This window comes from Eptatretus burgeri, chromosome 2 (assembly GCF_056783735.1).
Source record: "Eptatretus burgeri isolate ZD-2024b chromosome 2, Ebu_testis_v1, whole genome shotgun sequence".
NCBI classification, from domain to species: Eukaryota; Metazoa; Chordata; class Myxini; order Myxiniformes; family Myxinidae; genus Eptatretus; species Eptatretus burgeri.
This window is the reverse complement of record NC_140962.1, coordinates 117,337,997-117,362,665: the sequence shown is the minus strand read 5'-3', so window position 1 is coordinate 117,362,665 and position 24,669 is coordinate 117,337,997. Positions and strand designations below refer to the sequence as shown.

Genomic DNA, 24,669 nt, shown 5'->3' with positions numbered 1-24,669 from the left:
CAATAACGGTTAAAGCGTACTTGTACCCCTTATCATTATTGAGTTCAATCAAATCAGCGGACCAGATATAATCAACTTCCTTGGAATAAACCTTCCTTCGATGAAACTTTGTGGTTATTGATTTATGTAATTCATCAGCTAATTGCTCTTCAATCTTAATGACATCATTAGAGCCCATAAGTTTTTTGAATCTCCAAGTCCAAGTTTCAATTTAGCACTGATCATCTTCTTCACGACGAACCTATCAACTTTTTCTCTCAAGGTTGGATTTTGTATCAGAGACAAATTATACAATATTTCTCTACCGGCTTCATGCGTTTCTTCCAACGTAGTGTTATTCCCATAATCAATATCATGCTTCATGCACACTTCATCAACCCTATTGATAGGTTTGCTCCACAGTTTATGATTGTCAGCCTCATCTAATCTTTTATTCAAGTTTGTTCCTGGACCACAGAAAGAATACCCTGGTAGATGTAATTCCCCTGGTATTCCAGTTGTTGTAAATTTACTTCCTGATAAAAAAAAAACTTTTGTATATCTCCCCCTCGTTTGTGTTTGGTGATGAATTCACTCTTTTTTGACCCACACACCGAACATGTACCTTTCTGTATAACCCTATTATTTTAACTTTTAACATATGAGATATTTTTACTCTCAGTTTTCTTTTTACATTTGAGACAATAACTCATTTATTTATGTGGAAAATTACAACAGTGTGGGAAAACCTTTTTAGTTTCCAACATGCACATTTGAATCTTAATTTTTAAAACATAAATAATCCTGAGAAATGTCTTCACTCTCTCCTCCATTTATTTAAGAAAAAAAAGTAAAACTTTAATCAAAGTCAATTACACCAACATCATCAATAATATAATCTTTTCCTTCTTTCCCTTCTTTATCTCCACTTTCTCATTTAAATCTTCTCCCTGAAACTGATATTAATAGTCTTGACGCATATATTTCTAATAGAATTGCCAATTCTTTGTTTTCCTCCTCGCTGCGTTGAGATTGATTTATTTTCTGTAATACCTTTGATCTTTTTATAATTTCACTGGTTTCCATATTTTTTATATTTATTTATTCTCTCTCTTTACTCCTTCTCACTCTCCTCCTCCTCTCTCTTCTCCCTCTCCTCCTTCTCTCTTGTCTCAGTTTCTTCAACTCCTTCCTCATCCCTTACTGTCCTTGAACCACTTTCACCCCATAGAATATCATACATATATTCATCTGGATTCTGCAATACTCTTGAATCCACAATTATTTTTCTCATAATAGGAAACCAATAAGATTTGTTAATGATTTCTTAAAGAGTTTTATATTTCATCACCTTTAGAAGTTCATTTTTATTTAATATTTTAATCAAATCTCTATTTGTGGGTTTTATAATATCAGTATAAGGCAAGTTCTTAATTGAAAAATGCCCGTGTCTATGTTCCAATTCATAAGGAATGTAAAATCTAACACCCTTTTCTTATAGGTATCCTTGAATGCAAAAATTGTAATTTTCTTGAAGCCTTTTTGCTGTCATTTATGTATCAGAAATATATGACAGATTAATATGATGACACGTAATACCCAGTGTGACCACTCCTTGGCTTTTTTCACAACGTCTTGGCTATTCGCTGTTCACCTTAGTATCTTGGTTTTCTATAGGTTTTCTTGGCATCTAGGTTTTCTATTATCATCGCTTTTCCGAAACCTTGTGAATTCTTGGCTTTTTTCATTGACTCACCTTGGCATTTATGAAAATGAGGAGTGGTCACACTGGTAATACCACCCCCATCTTCCTGTTGTTAAATCAGTTTGTATTCCTCGACTTTGGAAAATTATCCAATTTTCTTCCTTCTTTGTCATATAAACTTGCTTCACCATCATATCATTTCCTTTTCCTGAAATCGTGTATTTGTTGTTTGCTAATTGTGCTTCCACATATCTCCTGATTCTTACCAAGAGGATAATATTCTTCTTTACAAGACTGATAAAAATTGTGTAGGTCTTCTAGGTTGAATGAAAAACACCAATTATATCCTAAATCACATATTATACCTCCATTTCACTATTTTCATATTAACTATACTTCCTTCTTTATAAAATTCAAGACTAAGCAGATAATTGAGTTTAATAAGAAAAGGTGTATGGTTTGTTGAACCAGTTGTTGTGGTTGTAAATTCTACGTGTTCAACAAAACGTGCCGTTTTATTTAAGGATATATATTGTGATTAATCACTTAATCTCACCAAGTCATTCGCATCAATCGGGCTTGGATACTTTATTAATTTATAAACATTTTTCATATTAATATTTTTTGCTATACTATATTTCTGTCGTTCAGTCTGTGCCTTTGTGTAATAATTTGATAAATCAATATCCAGTTCTTGGGATACACCAAAGATAGAACCATCTTTACCAACATCAGTTATTTATATTGGATCAAAAATAGTCATAATTTTTTTTTATTTTTTGTTGACTTGAAATAACACATGTAGACATAATTGACCACAACACTTGGAATTTAATTATTGGACTTGAAATGGTTGATAAACACCATTCTGTAAGAATTTTATTACTTCAACAGGTGGTGGAAGACCATAACTATCAAAATAATATTTGGCTTGACTATTAAAAATACAAACCCAATGAGAACCGTTCACATTATTATCTTCCCAGTTCATAATAATATTATTTGTATGTTTTGACACGTTTGTTAATTCATCTCTCATACAAATAACAACATTATGAATTTTTAATTTCTTAAAATATTTGATAAGTTCTAAATTTGATGTTGTATTCTTTCCAAATTCTTTAAACCACTCATCAATGCTCATTTATTTATTAGAAAGATATAATCCATTACCCCTTTTCGTTAATTTTACACCTGCTTGTGTGATAGAAGAAAGCACATCTCCAACTAACAATCTTGCTTTATCAGGTAAATTTTCAAAGTTTTTCAGCAAAATCTACAATTACACCACTTCCACTAATTTGTTTCTCCAACTCTTTGTAATGAATTTCCAACTCTTTTTGAGCCCGGAGTTGAGCCTTCTTTTCGTTGGCAGTTTTCACCGCTGTTGAAATACCACCCGTCAATGCTCCAGCCGCACTTAAACCTGCAAATAAAGGAATTAGAAATGGGAGAAATCGTCCACTCATCTCTTATTGAATATTTCTTCAACATTGGTTTTGTCATTTTAATTTTAAGTGAGCCAGTATCATTCAAGATTTTCACCTGTTCTCTTGTGAGCAAAACATCAATTCTTACTGCTTCTTTTCTCTGAATTATATTAACGTTAATCATACAAGGCTTTTGATTTTGAACGCAAGATGATAGTTTATGAAGATTGATTTGATTAACATATACCCCAGTTGGCACTTTACTTCTCATGTATTTATCAAAAAATTATATGAGACTAATCATAACACCATTATCTGTATTAATCTGTAATTCTGTTTCTTTAAAAAGCAAACAATATGAATCAACTTCTTCACTCTCTCCTCTTTCAATGTATAGGGAAGTATCCACTCAATTAGACTTTATAGTTGCCGTTTGAGCACTCAGGTTAATCGCATAGATTGTATACAGACTTTTAAACGCTGTCATATCCAAAATGTGTTCTTTATTTCCATTGCTTTCACACACCTTTTGGTAAGACTTGTATGCTTCAGCATAATCATTTTTTTTCCCAATTAATTTCCAATCTATCTCGTGGATAAAATGTTCCATCTGGAGAAACGCGAAGTTGTTTCACCTTAGCATTATCACTCAATGCATTATTCTTATCAGTAGCAGTATCACCATCTGTTTTTTTTTTTTAAATGAGCCACAGATATCGTAGCTTTCCTTCCAGAACACCCAAATTCCACATGTAAGTGGTTTGGTTCAGTTTAACGTATCGGCATCTTCTTTTAAGGTATGATACATTGAGTGGTTTCTTTGAATTAAGTCTTCTATTCAACATCTCTTCTGTTTTAAGATTAGGAGTATATTCACTAATATACCAACTAATTTCATCAATTAGAAATTTATTCTGAGCGGCAAAAGCATTACCAACACCAAAAAGTAATCTATTTTCATTATCATTCCTTTGCAGTTGAAATGTAATTTTAAGACCATACAGAACTTTATCATAATCACAAAATCCAAATATACCTTTAAGAGGAACTGCCACAGTAAAACTATTCCCTGCTTTTGTATCATCATTATACATTCCTTTTGTTTGACTATATCCAGGGTCGGTGTTTGTTCCCGTTGCCATATCAGGAAGAAAACGTTCGACAGCTCCCTTTCCCATTCTATCACGAAATGAATATCATGTAAATTTCATCATTTCAGATGCAGCAGAGACATAATCAACCGCTTCAACTTCTTGAGTTCCAATATACAAACTAACACTATCAAACATTTTCCAAAAGAAATTATTTACGAGTGTAGCGTTTGTGGTATTCGCAGCCTTAGTGAATGTAAATTTACACAATAAACTTTCGGCGAGATTCAAATAAGTTTGTTGATTAATTATTTCAAAACTTTTTGTTCCATTTGTGTTCCAGTTATGGCATTTACCTTGAAGTAGTCTTCTTTTTTAGTAGAGTTTGAGATGACAATGGTATCATCCAAATCATAGATACTATCAATTGCTTCCATACTTGTATTTATTTTGGAAAAAAGATGTTTAAACTTTTGAAACCCTGACCCAAGTATTTGAATTATTTTGTCATTCTTGGGGAGACAACTGAGTTTTGCCTTTCTTAATTTCTTTTATTGCCTGCAATTTATGAGATTCCTTTTGGGCATCTTTTATACTCTTTTTGCACCTGCGACATTTCCCACAGCAGAAGCAGTTGAACCAATTATGTCTTTATGTTGAAGAATAGTTGGACCTATACCCATCAGAGTATCAATTATCCCATCTCCTTTTTTTCTAGATTGATGTCCTCCACCCCTTTGTCTCTTATGTTTATAGTATCCTCTACCAAGATGCATACCTTCACCCTTGTAGTATGGGGAAAGGAACATCCCATCCCCTGTAATTATTATATATTTTCCCAACTCGTATTTCCTCACAATAACCATCGTATTTATTTATTGGAAAACTTCACGTAGGTGAATTATGATGGATATAATTTCTCCATTAAAATAAATCATGTGATTATCTTGGTCGGTTATCCTAAAATTTACTTCTGTGTATGGTTTTTCCTGACACAAGTAGATAAACCAGATTTTGGGTTCCATATTGAATTTATATCCAATTGGGGTTGAATATGCGCTGAATGAAAATATTGTATTTGTTGTTATTCCATCATTATAAGCACCATCAATCACATCACAGTGGATTAATGCCGAATTTATGCCTGAGGATATTTGAATGACATTATCACTGTAAAACGTCCCATTAGTTTCAATCTTTTTTGGGGAGAAACCCAATAACTCTCTAAATGAATTATCAATTGTGAAATCAACCTTGAAGTTATTTTTAAGTTTAATCGTTGATTTTGAAGAATGTTTTGAATATCTATAACAATATTTTTTTGGTTCATCACCCTGTTCTTTCATAAAGTGAGCAATTTCGGAAGATATTTGAGAAATCTCATATGCTGGTGAAACTGTTATCATTTTTTATCCACTTCCTGGATTATAACTAAACTTGTCATTTTTCTCGGTGATATTAAACAAGGTATTATAAGTTTCCATGGACAATAAAGACGCCTCATATTCTTTTGTTGTGTCAAGTTGTAGTGGCTATGGAAATTAAGATGTGTGGTCGCTTGTTGTGTAATTAAAACGAAGGATTGTGCGTCTCATCTTATTTAATATGGGATAAAATGTCTTTGTATTGACATTTATTAATTATTTTCATGTTCATCAACTGGTCTAAAATGAGTGATGCTTCATTAAAACAATTGTTATTTCCAGCCTTCTTACTACCTAACAGCAATAACAGTCCATTAACTAATTGTGATGGGTCATTTGGAAGAAAACTAACACCTGAACCAAGCCTACTTAAAGCCTGAATAATGTGTTTCTCCTTCTCATTCTTCCTACTTTTACCAGATAGACTAACCCTATAATTAAGAGAGTCCAGCAGATCAATATAAACTCTATCTTCCTTATTTTTCCAAACGATAAAATCTTAACTCCATCACCACTCAGATGCTTAATAATTTGTCTTGTTCCTTCTGGATTAGTTTCTAATATCCCAAGGCCACCAGATCTTAGTTTTTTTTCACTCACTCTTACAATGTGAATATTTTGTTATACCAAGAGAAACCTCCTCAAATATTTGACCTTCATTCCTCCATCGCATATGTTCCTCTTCTGAAATATAGTAATAATCTTCACCTTCTACTTCTCCTGGTCACATTGCTCTGGTTGTTGTAGATACAATACAAATCACATGGTGGTCTTTTTAGAAAATTTAGAATATTTTCATTTGTACTATTCAAGAACCTTGATATATGAAAGTTTTTTTTTTTTTTCCAGAAGCAGATTTACCCACAAGATTTATAATAATAGTTGCCATTTATATATGTTATTGTTTTAAAATAAAAAATGTATCTCTTAATAACTCATCTTGTTTCACAACAATATATTTATATTTTTCAGTCGTGTGCTTCATATAATCCCCAAATTTATTTTCACGACATAATGTAGAATAATTGTCTCTCCAAAAATTGTTGATGTCTATTGAATTTAACTTGAATAAAATAAAAGTATTAGCATTGTTTCTTATTGAGGGATGAGGGAGTTGAAAGTATGATTGACTAAGATCAATACAATTACAAAAACAATGTCTCCCTCTTGTGTAGTAGCTATCCATTACCATTTGGTTTCTCTCATTAACACAATCATCAAAGATAAGAAGGTTCTTTTTTGATTTATCCTAATCTTGGGGAGAAGGTATATCATCCATATTATCACTAAGAATACAAGTTATCAGCTTTGATTTATTTTTATATCTCTGTGTATCACAAAATAGTTGTATTATATCTTCAATGTTGTTATCATTTAGTTTGTCTTGAAGTTTAAATAAACCGATTATATCTTCTTTTTGAAGACCAGCATTAAAACCTTGTGAGAGTAGTTGATACTAAGGTTGAAAACTTGACTTTGGGAAAATTATTAAATTATCATAATCTAAAAAGTTGGGAGTGAGGAGCACCTTTAAAAGTAAGCAGGTTTTTCCACACCTGCTTGAACCAACTAGGAGACATCTTAATGAATTTGGAAGATTTTTATGGTTGTTACATTTTATCTTATTTTCCCAAATGGGTAAAAAAAATCATTCATTTATAAATTTGGAAAACAGGTTATTTAATTTTTTATTGGCTTTTTTAGAAACTCCATGTTTTATCCTAAGTTCAGGTTTAATTTCAAGATAATCCATTATTTTATTTATACAATATCTTGTGTTGATATTTCCCTGAAAATGACAATCGTTAATAATATAAATCATCAATCCACAAAACATGGTCATCATTTGTTCAGTCTCTTCTCTTGTAAGAAAAGGTGTATTATCACCCTCATACTTTACATTCATTTCTCGAATCAATCTTGTAAAGTAATTCATTTTTGGTGTAAATCTCAAAGAACTATACTGTATTCCTTTTTATATTTTTATTATCATTAAGTAGAAGATAATCACAGAATATATATTGTTTATAGGGTTTTGACTCTGTGTTTAATCCCCATCTTTCACACACAGGACAATTCTCAAATTTGTCATGTGGAGAATCAGATGATTCAAGAGGCTCAAAATCTAGTAAACTATTCATATTTATAAAGTAAAACTTTACTTCAAATAAAATTCATCTTCGGTATCATCTTCGGTACTTTCATTGGTGCTTTCACAATAATCTATAAAACTACTTTCATAACTATCGTTTGAACACAAACTCTCGGTATCATGACTGTCTTCTGTTCCGACAGAGATATTATCGTCACTCTCATAATCTTCAAAATCTTCAGTTGAATAATGATTCATATTTAATTAGTAGAAAAAAACATTACCATCTATATCTATATACTTTTTTTCATTAACAGATTCAACTCTACATTTTTTATATTGAAGGTAATTTTAAAATGTTCCTTAACTACGACTAAACGAAATGTCATTTCACCTGATATATTAACATCCTTTATTTCATCAAGATTTAAATCTTTAGTGTTGTTGAAAAAAATACAAATTTCTCCTTGCATATTACAGATGGTCTTATCTTTTCTTTCTAAAGCTTCATCCATAAGGTTTTTCTTTTTTGATACTTTTTCTTGTTTCATTGCTTTTTCTAGTTTTGAATATATTGCCAGGAGAGGAGATACTTTTGTTGGAGCTACTTTAATTGATGTTCTTCCAGATACACTACTCACCCTTCCACTGAAGGAAATTGAAGAACTCATATTATTCACCATAATTGTTTTTATACAATAGTTGTTATATTTATCTTTATTCAATTTTATATCCTCGACATATTTCTCAGTTTCTTTTACAAATGAAGAGATTGATTGAAACTTGTCTTTTCTGTCTTGATACATTGTATTTATAAAGTGAAAAATGTTGGAGGATGAAATGGTTTTAAGCACAGATTCAGCTATAAATTAAACGGAATTTTCATCAAGAAAATTTTATTTTAAGCAAAGTTTTGTTATATAAATATGATGAATACAATGTACTGCGATGTTTGTAATCATGAATATATATGTTATAAAATAACACCCTCAAACCAACAAACACACATTCAATCTTTTCAGAGAAATATCTCCACTTGACCAAGAAACAAAACATTGTGATAGATGTGATAATTATATTCTTTAAAAATTTTTTTTTATAATAAACACCTTCAATCATACAAACACAAGAACAATGAAGAAAGGGAAGGTGCCACTAAATTCTCCATTGAAAACACTGATGGGGCATTTAAAGGGCATATAAAAATAAGATTGTTTTGCTTTCAAGACCCTGGACCATCTTCAATCATTGAAGCTGTTGATATGGTTAAACAAAGTATTGAAACTATAATTAAAAATACATTAAGTGAAAGGAAAACTTTTAAGTTTTATATGGGAGTAAAATTGAATATGGTCAGAGAAGGTGATGAAACTACTCCTGAGATGAGGACAAACCCTGACTTTATCTCATCATTTCAAGATTTTGTAAGATGTGATGTTTATGATGAACTCCAGAGACAAGAACAATATGTTGATAACACTGTAGTACGTAGTGGATTTGCTATTACAAAAATAATCTTTTTAGATATACACATCTTAAAATCAGATCATCTTCAAGCTTCTTCTTATATTGATTTCCCAAAAGAGATAAAACTTAGGAAAGCGGTTGTTAATATTCAAAACAAAGATAATAAATGTTTTCTATGGTCTGTTCTTGCTCATTACATCCTCCACAATGGAAACCTGACAGGGTTGAACATTATAAGAAATATGAGAATACATTACATGTTAAAGATTTAAAGTTTCCAATGTCATTGAGAGATATTCCTCAATTTGTGAAAATGAATAATCTATCTGTTAATGTATATTGATTAACAGATACAAACAAAGTTCAGATATTCAAATTTTCAGACAACTATAAAAATGATGAAACACATTGACCTTCTTTACTTTACTTCAAACGAAAAAATCGCATTATGCTTTCATGAAAAATTTCTCAAGATTAACCAAATTACAACTATACAAGAGAAAATGTAAAACGTATCCTTGTAAGAGATGTCTCAACTCCTTTCATACAAAAGAACGATTAAATCAACATTCGAAATATTGTCATAATCATAAATCAACCTAATCAATTTACCAAAAGTAGGTTCAAACATATCATTCAAAGATTTCAACAAATCTATAAAACATCCATTTGTGATATATGCTGATTTTGAAAGTATCCTTGAAAACATAGATACTGTTTCTCCAAATCCAAATGAATCGCACACAAATAAATATCAAAAAAATACTCCTTGTGGTTTCTGTTATTATATCAAATCATCTTTTGGTGATGAATACAAGTTAGAACTTTATAGAGGAGAATATGCCTCAGAGGAGTTTGTAAGATGATAGAAAAAGACTGTATAAGACTAAGAGCAATAATGGTTAAAACCTATAAACCAATGTCATTAACAAAGGGAGAGAAAAAGGAATTTAGAAAGAACAGTATCTGTCATATTTGTGAGGAGAAAATTGAGGGAGAGGTCAAAGTTATGCATCATTGTCATCTTTCTGGAAAATATAGAGGTCGAGCTCATTCCTGTTGTAATCTTAATTACAAGCCCCCAAACATTATTCCTGTCGTTCTTCACAACAACGCTCACTTTAACACACATCTATTTATAAATGAACTTTCAAAGACATCTGGAGATATTTCTGCCATTCCTAACACAGATCAAAAATACATCTCATTCACAAAAACAATTCATACATCCCCCATAACCCATATCAGATTTCTTGATGCATTCAAGTTTATGGCAAGTCCATTTTCTAACTTAGCATCAAATATTAAAAACTTACCGAATCTTAAATCACATTTCTCAAATCAAGAAGAGATTGATCTCTTATCACAAAAGGGAATATATCCATATGACTACATGGATTCATTTGAGAAGTTTAAAGAAACACAACTTCCTTCAAGGGAAAGTTTCTATAGCAAGTTGAATAAAACTCATATTTCTGATAGAGATTATACACAAGCAAAAAAGATTTGGGACAAGTTTATTATAAAGAGTCTTGGAGAATATCATGAGTTGTATCTTGAAACATGTATTATTGGCTGATGTGTTTGAAACTTTTAGAACACTCTGTCTTAATAAAAATTATTATGGATTAGACCCCGCTCACTATTACACAGCCCCGGGTTTGGCTTGGAGTGCTATGTTAAAAATGACAAAACAGAATTTGGAATTAATCAGTGATATAGATATGCTTTTATTGATGGAGAAGGCTAAAAGAGGAGGAATATCTCAAGTGTGTTCCAAGAGATATGCTAAAGCAAATAACAAATATCTTCCTGATTATAATAAGAATGAGAACAACTCTTACCTGATGCATTATGATGCTAACAATTTGTATGGGTGGGCTATGTCTCAATCTTTACCTTATGGAAAACTTAAATGGGTTCAAGAAAAACATTATGAAAATGTTTTACAATACATTGTTGTCTCCTCTCAAAAATAATTGGATGAAGCTGAAGTTTGATATTATTTTGAGGTTGATTTAAAATATCCAGAAGAACTTCATCACAAACATGAAGACCTACCTTATGCCCCTAATAAAGTCCAAAAAAAGAATGTTTAAGTGATTACCAACAGTCATTCAATATAAAAGGTAAATCTCCAGAAAAACTACTAACTACATTAAATGATAAAGAAAGTTATGTTTTGCATCAAAGGAACTTGAGACAATATTTATCTGCTGGGTTGAGAGTGAGGAAATTCATAGCATTTTGAAATTTAAACAAAATCATTGGTTAAAGAAGTATATTGATTTTAATACAAAAAGGAGAACAGAAGCAAAAACAGATTTTGAGAAGGACTTTCATAAATTAATGAATAATGCTGTATTTGGAAAGACTATAGAAAATGTTCAGAATCGACAAAACATAAGACTTGCTACATCTTGGAAACAGGCTTCAAAGTTAATTAATAGACCAAGTTTTGAGCAAGCCGAGGTGTTTTCAGAGAACTTTTGTGTTATTCATTTTGAAAAAAGAGAGTATTGAAATGGATAAACCTATTTATTTAGGAACATCAATTCTTGACTTGTCAAAGTCGTTAATGTATGACTCTTACTATAATAATTTTAAATCAAAGTCTAAGGATAATGTGTCATTGTTATATATGGAAACAGATAGTTTTATATTAGAAATTAAGACAAGTGATGTATATGAGGATATGATTGATAATATTGATATATATGATACAAGTAATTATAAGTCAGGTGATGTGTTGTTTTCATCAAAGAATAAGACGGTTATTGGTAAGTTTTAAGATGAATTGGGTGGGAAGGTCATGCGTGAATTTATAGGATTGAGATCAAAGTCTTATGCTTTCACATATATTGATAATAATAACATTGAATGGTGTGATAAGAAGCTCAAGGGAATAAAGAAAAATATAATCCAGGAAACAATAAACTTTAAACATTATTACAACTGTTTTACCTTAAAGAAGAAAGAGTACAGAAAAATGAATACAATAAGAAGTTATAAACATCAATTATATACAGAAGAGATAAATAAGAAAGCATTAGGAGCTTTCGATGATAAAAAAATATATTTTTGAGAATGGAATCAATAGTCTCCCTTGTGGTTATAAGTATAAGTGTTAAGATATTGGGTTGGGAATTTTAACAGGCTACTGCTGTCTTTTTACAGATTTATAAATGATAGAACCAAGCAATAACCAAACCAAAGAGTGGAGATGTAATCAGCCTTGGTATTTAAATGGGAAACATAAAGAATGTGAGAAATATCAAATAAGTCTGATTGAAGAAATAACCAGGGTAAAAGTAGATAAAACAAATAAGCGGATAAATTTAATTACAAATAAGTTGGAGGATGTAAAGAAAAAAATATATATATCCTTGAATGAACTGAAAACTTTGATGGTTATCAATTGAACAATGGAAAAACAATTTACTACAATTTCAAAATGATATGTGGCTCAGGAGGTGGTCAAATAAGAGCATTAAGAGATGTTTATCATTTAATTTCTGCTCAACAAAGACACTTAAACCAAGAATCAAGTTCCAGAGTTATTCTTGGTGAATATACTCGATGGAAATGGATGTTATTAGAAAATTAAGTTATTTCCTAAAGGAGAACATGGACAAATATTCGTTGGTTTGCTCTTTGAGTGGAATGAAAATATGAAAGGGAACAAGTGCTTTAATCAGTAAGTCTCAATCTTTCATAGTCTCAATTTTATATTTGCTTGTATGGGAGGGAATGGGATAGGTGGGGAGAAAATGAGTCTCTTATTTTGAGCTTTTGGGGCTTGGGTCAGAACGTTTTTTCCCTTTCCCCCCATTCGTTTGAATGGGCATCCCAGAAACCCCATTTATCATCTACTGCTGACTGACTGACTCACTGACTGACTGATATTAATGTTCGGTTCTTTCCGGGTGATGTCGAAAGCTGAAATTTTGTGTGCCACAGACATCGAAGCCGAAACACTGGGAAAAATCACAGAACCATTGGAAAGCATCTAAAAATGAAAATATAAATAAATAATAAAACAAGAAAAAGAGCAATCAGAGATTGCAGACCCTCGCCAGGACTTTTTTGTGTGGTGTTTGTGCACTGGTGTGTTACGTAATTAATAAGAGACATAAATAGAACTGCCACTTTATAACTGATAGCAGTGATGACCGGGTACCAGAACATCCCACTTTGATGCAATCCCACTTTGATCAGACAGCTGACCCTGACCCATGATGTTTATTATTATTCAATCAAATTTAGAATGGGATTGAAGTAAATTCAATTCAAATCAAATTGGAGACTAAAGAGGTACAGTCCTGCATAGGAGGAATCAGAAGGAATCTAAACAAGCAAAAAGCAAAGATGAAATCATCAGAACGAACCTGGATAGGATTCACATTTCAGCTGCTATTTCTCTACCCTCAAACCCATCCAGGAATAGCCAAGTGAGCTTTCTTCAATAAAAATTAACAATATTTCAAAAAATCAAAAAGGTCCCAGATCAAAAAGATTGCATAATTCTGGCTGCAAGACCATGTGTCCAATCAAATTAAAAACATATATTCCCCAATATTACTAGATCATAATTGTGAAGTTTCACGTCGATTGATGAAGCAGTTCAAGAGAAAGAAGTTTTTTTTTAAAGATTTTCCCTCAATCCAATATTGCTGCCAGACCATGTAACATCAAATATTCATGAATACTCTGGGGACCCTGGTAATCCCAAGGCTTGGGTAACATTTTTGTGAAGTTTCCCCTCAATCTGTCCAGCCGTTCTGGAGAATATTTTTTATAGGTTTTTGGGTAAATCCAATATGGCTGCCAAACCATGTGACCTATGAAGTCGTATGTGTGAACCTTTTGTTCCTCATGGACAGTCGGTCATACTTGTAAAGTTTCGCCTCAATCTGTTCAGCCACTTCAGAGAAGAAGATTTTTCAAGGTTTAAAAAAAAAAATATGGCTGCCAAATCACGTGACTTATGACATAATCAAAAAATTTGTGGACCATTTTATCCCCACATGACCCTCAAAAATTTTCATACTGATCAGAGCACCTATGATGTCATCAAAAACCATACGTTCCCCATGACGAGTACTTGCCATGTGTCAAGTTTAAATTTTCTCCTTGGCATGGTTTCAGAGATAAATAGGTCAAAAGTTTTCCTTTTCCAAACATGGCTGCCACACCACATGACCTATGACATCATAATTATCAATAAAATATTCTACATGAGTAGTCACTCCTCTGGTGAAAATTGTGTCTCACTCCGACAAGCAGTTGTGGAGAAAAACAGTAAAGTTCTGTGCAGCAGACAGACAGACAGACAGACAGACAGACAGACAGACAAAGAAACAAATGGACCCAAATGCAATATCCTCTCCTTCTGCGAGGGTAATAAATGAAAAAAAAATTAATGCAGGTGAGCAACCCCAAACAATGGGGAAGCACGGTAATTTATCGTGCCGACTGACATCGAAGCTGATACATCAGGAAAAATCACAGAACTGTTGGAAAGCATCCATAAATGAAAATATAAATAAACACAAATGCAGGTGAGAAACCTGAGACAATGGGGAAACACAATTCGTTATTGATTACAATGTGTATGCATACCCCGCTAGTATATAATGTAAACAATAATGGACCCAGAAGAGAACCTCGAGGAACTCCACAGGTAATCTTCTTAAATTCAGATAAAGAAGATTGATAATTTGTGCACTGGATGCGGCCATCTAAATAACTTGTAAACCAATCATTAGCTACCCCCCGAATCCCATAATAATACAATTTTGACAGCATAATATTATGATTAATAGTATCAAAAGCCTTAGATAAATTAATGAAAACCCCAATCGCATAACAATGGTTTTCAAAAGCATCTATCATTTTGTTGCTGAGGTAAATCAGACCCATACTTGTTGAGTGGCCTTTTCGGAATCCATATTGATTTTTACAAAGAAGTTTGTTTATCTAGAAATTTAAGTAATCTTGTATATATAATTAATTGTAACAATTTTGAAAATGCAGAAAGTACCGAAATTGGCCTATAATTTGTAAGTTCTCTTTTTCCCCAAATTTGTAACTATTTCCCCAAGTTACTGCTGTAAATCTCACTATTTTTTATTTATCTGGGAATATCCCTTTGTTCAAAACAAATTAAAAATATGACACATTGGCCCAGTAATTTGTTTCATCACAGATTTTATCACCTTCTGGCTAAATCCATCCAAGCCAGTGGCTTTGTTGTTTTGAAAAGAATTAACAATATTACAAATTCCACCTCTCTTGTGGGGTATAAATACAGTACAATGAATTTTGGATAAAAGCATGAAGGTAATAGTCAAAATCAATCTGGCTATGTAGAATCCTGTTATTTAACGATGGATCTATCCTGTTGAAAAAAAAAATTAATTAATCAGCTGCTGTATTTGTTGTGTATTATTCGTCATGAACCCGTTAAAATTAGTTTTCATTATAGTCATCTTTTCTTTTCTTATTAATCAGAGTATTTATTAGAGACCAAGTTGACTTTATATTTGACTTGTATTGAAAGAATTTATTTCCATAATATTTCAGTTTTACTTTATGTATTAATGCACTGGGTTTATTTCTAAAGTTTTTTTATATTTTGATTCGTTAAATTTTGGTTTTTGCAGAAATACTTTATAAAGTCTAATTTTATTATCTAAGTCTAATAATTATAAAGTCTAAGTCTAAAATGGGGGAAAAAATTGGCATTCAAGACACGCAATTCAGATTCAAATAAAAAAAATATGCTTTATCAGGGTCTTCTAATAAGTGAATATCACCCCAATTACTATTTCTCAAATCATTTTGTAAAAGAATAATACATTCTGAATCAATTCTTTGATTAAATTTTTTTATCTTTTTCTCCACTAGGTATAGTTTTATGAAGCAAATATGTTCTTTGAAGTACAGGTAGATGGTCAATAACATCACAATACAGTAAGCCACTGGTGGTAGATAAATCGCATTGGTTTGTTGTGATATTATCAAACAAGGTGGCTGTTGTATTTGTACTGCATGTAGGTCTAATAATCAAGGGGACAAAATGATTACTAAATAAAGTATTCACACAAAACTGAGTTAAATTGTTTATATCATATTAAAGTCCCCCGTAATGAAAACATATTCTTGAGATATGCCAACCAATTGTCCCAATTCCCAAGGCATGAACACATTTTTCAGAATTTACATTCAGGGCTAAATATATTACACCAACAATAATGTTTTTGCCATTGTCTTGATAAATCTCAATAAATAACAACTCGCATAAATTTTCATTCAATGTTAAATCATCATGTTCAACATATTAAAATATGCTTTTTTTTTTTCTTTTTTTTTTTGTATACCTTGGTCGAGGCTCATATGAGAGCTAACACACAACTCACAGCAAGGAGGCATGAGACAAGAGGGGCGGGAGTGGAAGGGACAAAACAGTGGGGAACAGACACATTAGGTGAATTGTGGAAGGGAGAGGGATGGGGATAGGACAGGGAACATGGCGAAGAGAAGATGGACATTTCAGGGACTTTCAGGAAGGAAAGCAGGAGAAATGAAGGAAGTGGGCTTGGGTGGATTATCGGGGGTAGAAAAGATCGAGGATTTGGATGGGGGAAGATAAGAGGTGGTGGTGAACAGCTGTTTTGAAAGCCTGCAGGGAAGAATGGGAAAGAATAGAGTGAATGTACATAGCAACAACACCTCCACTGTTTTCACATCTATTTTTACATAAGAATGCATAACCTGGCATGTATGGAAGCCATGTGTTTTCTTTAAGTCACGTTTAAGAAAAGCCTATGACATCAAATTGAAAATTTAACAAATTCAAATCATCGAAAATGCCATAAAAATTTTCAAAATATTCCTGGAATTAAAATGTACATAACAAATCGCAGTCGCAGGTGTCATTACAAAAACAATATAAAAACTTGCTTATAGAATAATACTGTGATTTATCAATGTTATCAAAAAAGAAATTTGTGTCTTATTCTAATTCTTTATTTCTAGCAAAATCGTGATGATCAAATGGTGCAAATCGCAATTTTTCCATGCGGTCAACATTTATACCATGATCAGATTGTATACCTGAGAAAGTTGTATTAAAGTCATCTGAATTAAATGGTAAAATATTTTGAAAGCATTACAAACCAAATGTATATCATTACAGTCATCATAATTAACATGACAATTACATGGTGATGTGGATTTTTTAAACCCACCTTGTTGTGATCGTTGTCCTCTTGAAGGATTCTAACTGGCCGATTGTGGAATCCTACTTGACTTCAGACAGAGTTTAACGTTTGTCCGATTTGATTATAAAATCCTACAAAAACCCTATCGACACTGATAAAACTGATGTCCACACAAGTCCTTCCTTGTGAAACAATTTTATTTTCTAATTATACACCATACACTTCTCACCCTTGTACAATGAACTTAAGAATCCCCATTTGTTGCGATATTATTTGGTTCTATTTCATTTATTCTTACTTTAGTTAACAGTTAGACCAACCCGATTCAATTCACTTCTACATTACATCAGAGAGTTTTATTCTAACTTGGTACTTGGTCAGTTCCAAGGAGTACAAGCCACTGAGAAACTATGCTTCCTCACGTGCTTGCACTGAGAACAATGTGCCTTTCAAAATATTTTATACTTCCATGAGAGAGAGGTTGGGGGATATTCACCCAGACTGTAGATGTGTCCTTTAGACGAAAAGCCACTTCGTACATTTCTAAGCAAAGGTTCATTTATCAGCTCGGTCACTCTGCTCCAGAACAACACATTTCTTATCATTTCGGGCAAAAGTCTTTTGGCCAGAAATGACAGCCAATTCAACTTGCAGCATAAAAGTTACATTTCTGAAACTCCATTTGTTACAATTTAAAATACATTAATATAAATTTTTCCCCCACAATGGATAACAAAAATAGCTCAGATTATGTAATGGAACATCCCTCTTCAGCTGTGTAGTGACATTGTAGAACTAAATATTATCAATACAAGATGTACAATGTTATAAACAAGAATAAATAAATAAATTTAAAAAAAGAAAAAAAAAAAACAACTTCAGAAATGTAAAAATGCTTCTATATCAACTCTGGTATATACAGTACTGTAATGTATGTAAAATATATATATATATATATATATATATATATATATATATATATATATATATATAAATAAATTCCGATGTGGCGCTAGTGTGAAAAAATTCTGACTCAACCTGAAACTCGCACCCAAGGACCTCATTCATCACTTATGTGGTGACAACAAACTGAGACATACATACGTCCACTGAGATGCATCGCATTCCTTGATCACTGACCTCACTGTGTTGATGCTTTTGATTTGCAGGATTTTTGACTACACCAAGAATCCAAAGATAAGCTGTGTGACATGCAATCTAAAGATCAAGCGCTGTCAGTATTACAATGCATACTTTAGCCTCAAAGGAACATACTTCAAGCTCTTGTGTTCAGGTATATGTTTAAATATTTCCCAGTAACCCACTTTCACAATTGCATGCTGTTTTAGAAAAATGTCAAGATGTTAAAAAAAAAAAATCTGAATTCCTGTTCTCATTATTGCATGCCTTTTCAGGGCCAGGTGTACCAATGGAAACTCTTCATCATGCAAATTCTGGTAAACCAACTGAAATCGCGAACAATGTGTGATTATGGTTACAATATTTATTTATTCTGTGTTACTGGAGAATGTGGTGAGGGGGGAGAGGGAATATAAATAATAAGAATAGAGAAGGGGATGATGGGAAAGTCAAAGGAATTTATAGAGTGAGTTCCATTGGTGAATGCATGTATCATCTAAGGGGTGTGGGCATTTTTAAAATTCCACTTTAATTAAAAACCTCGTAAGTCGGTGGACCCTTTGGGTTCAAACATAGTTATCTCGTATTTAACACAACTCTTCTTGGCACCCTACAGAGTTAGAAATCCTTGAAGACAACAAAGAGCTTGAAAAGAAACTGGATGAGCTGCAGATGCCAATAGTAAAGTATCATTCTCTGCGTATGCATGGCTTTGGTGAGCAAGAAATTTTCACAACAAATGAAACTGCCTTTGCACAATACAAATTACCATGATGGGGCAACTGCCCCAAACCAAACATCATTGATGATGTACATACTAAAGGACATAACCTATAAATTAACTTTTCAACATTACACCAATGGAATAGGAATTTTCATGTCTGACAAGATGGCACAGAGGTAATGCATTTGCCTCCGAGCTGTCTAGCCTGGGTTAAGTTCCCGACCTGACTATAAACTCTCGGATGAGCGCTTCTCAATTCAGGGAGTTGCATAAACAGTGCACCATGACCTATAAGGGACACTACATCAACAGCACATCTGTGCCACCTGAAGTGATGTGACCAACAGCCACGTGCTGCACACAAATGGAAGGATAGCCATTGAAAAGCAGTGTCTGGAACATATATTGTCACAGAATCCTACTATATTAAATAAGGAAATTCTCCATGTATATATGTATGTTTGTATGTACATCTGAAAATCATAGAAAAAAACAGGGCTGGGCCGATTTCCACCAAATTTTGCATACATGTTGATGGTACCTTGGGTCAGGTCATGGCCACACAAAAATCCCCCCTCCCTCTGTGAGGGGAGGGGGGGTAGATGACTTACAATTTTCTCCTTTACATGTGCAACCACAGTGAGAATAGTTCACTGACCCCTGCTGCAGACAGGGAGGATTATTAATCACGGCACAAAATATATTTGCCCCATCTCTCCCACTATCTCCCGCCATTTCTCTCAGGCCTTTTCCAGATGACCTAATGCTCAGTTATTTTTCTCTTCTCTCTCTTTCTCTCTCTACAAGAACAAGAGTCATGGAAGAGCAAGGTTGACTTGACGGTCGAGTCGTGTGGCAAAAATTGGGCACAACCAGCAAGGGAATATACTAACAGCAAATTAATAGAGAGAGGTAGAAGAAGAAGAAGCACAAGGAGGTTGAAGCCCTTTAGAAAATAATGAGTTTGAACAACCTTAGGAACTTTGTTGAACATGCAAGAAGAAGAGAGGAACAGATGAGTGGAGGTGAGCAGTGAGCCTAGATTTTGAAGTTTCATCAGAAGTGGATTACTGGCAGAACTGATGTACCCTAAATAAACTTTGATGTGGACAGACCATAGAAAGGGCTGATGGTACAAGAGCAGAGAGGAAGTAGTAGAAGACGGGCAGCAGCCTGTCTTTGATTGGGGGGCAGTAACAGGCCCAGACATTATTTCATCATGGGAGGTACCATGATGCCTTTGAGGGCCTTCATCTCCATGGCACAAAGAGGTGCAAGTGTTTGGGCAGGTGCTCCAACCCAAAGTGGAAAGGATACTGAGCTGCATATGAAGGCAAATACATTGTTAGAAGTTTGGATTTGCTAAGGAAAGACTTTTGCTTGGGCATCATGGAAGATTCCCAGGCGGCAGTTGGCTTTGGACACCAATTCTGCTATGTGGTTTGCCCAAGAGAGATTGTGGATGATGGTGAAGCCCAGAGGTTTTACTGACTGAACTTCTTCAGAAGGTTTGTTAAGAAAGTACATCAGAGGGTTCATCATACAGTCCTTTCAGAGAGACAAAGTGAGACAGTGAGATTTGCCAGTGTTGAAATACGTGTTCCAAGCTTTCAACCAGCTGCTGATTCTATCAATGTCTGCAGAGAGCAAAGAGGCTCCTGCCTGCCTATCTAAAAGATGAGGGGATGGTACATCAGAGGGTGGAGTCATCTGCAAAATGATGAGGGTTCAGAAATCAGAAAGATCGTTGATGAAAATGAGGAACAGGACTTGGCCCAAGACGCTTGGGGCACCCAAGTCTCAACAAGGAGAGGAGATGAGAGAATCCCACTAAGGGCCATGTACCAACTGCGAGAGTGAAGGAAGTCAGCAAGTCATGAGAGGACGCAGCCTTGGATGTCATAAGTAGAGAGTTTGGAGATGAATGTGGGGTGACAGACTATATTAAATGTTTGAGAAATGTTCAGACAGACGTTTCTGGATATTGTTTTTTCCTTTTGTTTTAGGTATGCCTCCCCTTCTTTTGTTTCGCCGATGTGCTTTTTGTGCCTCTGCTGAAAAAAATTGCTGGGGGCATTATGTTTTGGGGTTGTCCGTGCTAATGTTCTATGTTTTATCTGCAACCGCTTATTCAAATGACACAATTACGTCAAATGTTTTAATGATAATTATGACATCATAGGTCACGTGGTGTGGCAGCCATGTTGGACAAAAAGGAAAAACTTTGCACTTCTGTATCTCTGAAGTCACTCCATGGAAAAAATTGAAACTTAGTACATGTCAAGTAGTAGCCAAGGGAAATGAATGATTGTTTGATGATGTTATAGGTGGCTTTGTTATGACATCATAATTGCATATGTTGAATGCTTTATCCGATCAAAATGAAAAATTTTGAGGGTCATCGAGGGCTAAATTGTACGGTGGAAAAAGATTGATGATGTCATCAGTCACATGGTTCAGCAGCCATATTGTTTTAACATAACCATCAAAAAACTTCTTCTCCGAAACGGCTGAACAGATCGAGGCGATAGATTAAAGGTATGATTGCCTATCCATGAGGAACAAAAACTTCTCCACCTATGATGTCACAGGTCACATGGTTTGGCAGCTATGATTTTATTTGAAGAATAAAACTTTTTAAAACTTCTTCTCCAGAATGGCTTGACAGATTGAGGGGAACTTGACACACGTTCCCCAATCCTCGGGGATAACAGGGTGTTCATGAATAATGACTAGGTCACATGGTCTGGCAGCCATATTGGATTGAATGAAAATCTTTAAAAAATTATTTCTCTTAAACGTCTTCATCAATCAATGTGAAACTTCACAATTACGACCTCGTAATGATGGGGAATATAGGTTTTAAAATTCAACCTGATTGGATGCATGGTCTGGCATCTAGAATTATTTAATATTTTGAATCTGGTTTCAGGGATTTCAATCAAACTTGGTGCAAGTATGTATGATGATGTAATAATGTGTTCAGGTTAATGATGTAACACGGAGGCATATCCGTCGACGTCGTGACATTGAAGAGTGCTGTTCTAGTTTAATTCTGAACTTGCCACCCTAATGCCTTTTTCTTTGTTGCAGATTTGTGGTATCAGCTCATTCTTCCACCAAACCTAAACAAGAATGACAAACATCCACTCCTCCTTGAAGTGTAGGGTTGTTTTCATTTTAGAAGGAGTGGGGAGAGGGGGGGGAGGGGTGGTGGGTTCATGCTTTGTTTGATTATTGATATTAGGAGCATTCAAAAGGTTCTAGTTATGGTGTATTCTTCACTGCCAGAAAGCAGCATTTTTAATATTAATTTTGATCTTTATACACTTGTATGTACGCGTGTTAAATGGCACTTGTTTGATTAACCTGGCATTGTTGCGTCGGTGTATATAATCCAGAAGTTTGGTACATCATACAATTATTATGAAGGGCATTCCAAATATTCTCAGAATGCGATACTCGCAATAATTAAATAACTTTTTATGATTTTTCCAATACATAAGAATGTATAATTAACAACAAAATATTTATATTTACTAACTATACTTACATGTTGAAAAAAATTAAATGTTGGCCTTTCTTGAATTATTCTGAGTAACTCATTCCAAGAATATTTTTTAACACTCCACATACTAAAATTGATCATAGCGATGTTTTCTTTTATGCAATTAAGGTATCAGCTCCCAATATATCCTTAAACGCAGGGTGGCTGTGTCCAGCCATGTGTGGGTGCTATATTAAAGCTTAAAAGTGCACCCTCATGTTATACAATAGCCAAATATGTGGCTGATTTTTAGGAATGAACATGAGTCCCTTGAAGATGACCCAAAATCAGGATCGCTGGCAGATGCAACCAACCAAAAAACAGTGGCCCAGTTTGAGACAGTAATAACGTACTGCAGTTGTGTCATGTTATGGTTACCAAATATCCACATCTGTAGCATTTGGAATTTCTCAAGGCAATATTTTCACTTTTCCACAAACACTTGCACAAGTTCTAGGCTAGGGTTACCATAATTTAACTTTAAAAAGAGAGGACACCCCAAAAAATAGGACACTCTTTTCAAGAGCTTCCTTTACATATTGAGCAATCATATCGGCAGTCTCATTTGGTGTGTTTCAGACCTTTATTAATTTTGACTGCAAACAGGCCATTCTTCCAGTCGAAACACGAAATTATTATTGGAAATATTTTGCCTGTCTGAGTCCACATGAGATTGTAAATCAATAACACCTTTATTTGCCAGAGAGACGTACGTACCAGCTCTACATACCAAGCACTCAGCTTCCCATTCTTCATGACCACTTTGAAAACATGGGAATTTTGTCTTTCGTTCTGCAGTTAATTTGTACTTTTGTTTTGGGATTGTAAAGAGTTCTTGAAGAAAATCAAACAAGTGTTATGTGTATGGTACGAACTCAGAAAATATATTGAATCATGGATTGAGCACCCCACTACGTCTCTGTCTCTGTCTCTGTCTCTGTCTCTGTCTCTGTCTCTGTCTCTGTCTCTGTCTCTGTCTCTGTCTCTGTCTCTGTCTCTGTCTCTGTCTCTGTCTCTGTCTCTGTCTCTGTCTCTGTCTCTCTCTGTCTGTCTGTCTGTCTGTCTCTCTCTCTCTCTCTCTCTCTCTCTCTCTCTCTCTCTCTCTCTCTCTCTTTCTCTCTCTCTCTCTCTCTTTTTCTCTTTCTCTTTTTCTCTTTCTCTCTTTCTCTCTTTCTCTCTTTCTCTCTTTCTCTCTTTCTCTCTTCAAACACGTCCATTACATAATGATGGAGTAGTGCAGACTTGTACCAAACTGTCGTGGTCCAAACATGACATAACTGCATTTTATCACCACAAGAAAATTTTGCAAAAATGATTTAGCTGTTTAAATAAGGTAAAAAAAAAAGTATCACAGATTTTAAATTTATCCCTTTGAAAATTCAAAAGGGAAAAAAATGGCAAAATCCCTGAAATTTCTAGATATTTTAACAAATCCTGGCCGGATGGAGATTTAAGGTTCGAAAAGGAGGACATGTCCGGGAACAACCTGACTTACCCGTAACCCTAGTCTCGGCAAAATGGGTGCCCTGAAACCTCAACTAAGGATCGCAAGGCATTGTTATCGATCATGCCATGAGGTTCTCATACTGTACAATGCAGATCAAACCAACTTTATCACTCATTGCATAACTCGTGATGAACCATGCCTTCACCACTGGGATGATGTGACAAATAGGAATCCACACAATGGAAGCACAAAGGATCATCCCCGTTGAAGACATTTTGCACCCAATTCTCAGCTGGCAAGGCCATGGCCTCGATTTTCTAGGATGCCAAGGGAATCCTGCTGATGGATAATATGCCTCACAACAACACATTCACAGCAGAATATTACAGTCTTCTGCC

General features: G+C 33.9%; 1 protein-coding gene across 6 annotated transcripts in view; it reads left to right on the top strand.

Moving 5' to 3' along the window:
• LOC147032905 (dipeptidyl peptidase 4-like) overlaps positions 1 to 24,669 on the top strand; it is a 162,731-nt gene that overhangs the window by 122,610 nt on the left and 15,452 nt on the right. For all 6 annotated transcript variants that reach the window (XM_085870929.1, XM_085870931.1, XM_085870926.1 and 3 more), the window contains 4 exons: positions 18,583 to 18,707; positions 18,829 to 18,870; positions 19,170 to 19,268; positions 22,371 to 22,440. In XM_085870929.1, coding sequence (XP_085727055.1) covers positions 18,583 to 18,707; positions 18,829 to 18,870; positions 19,170 to 19,268; positions 22,371 to 22,440 — 336 coding nt within the window. The remainder of the gene's footprint in view (positions 1 to 18,582; positions 18,708 to 18,828; positions 18,871 to 19,169; positions 19,269 to 22,370; positions 22,441 to 24,669) is intronic.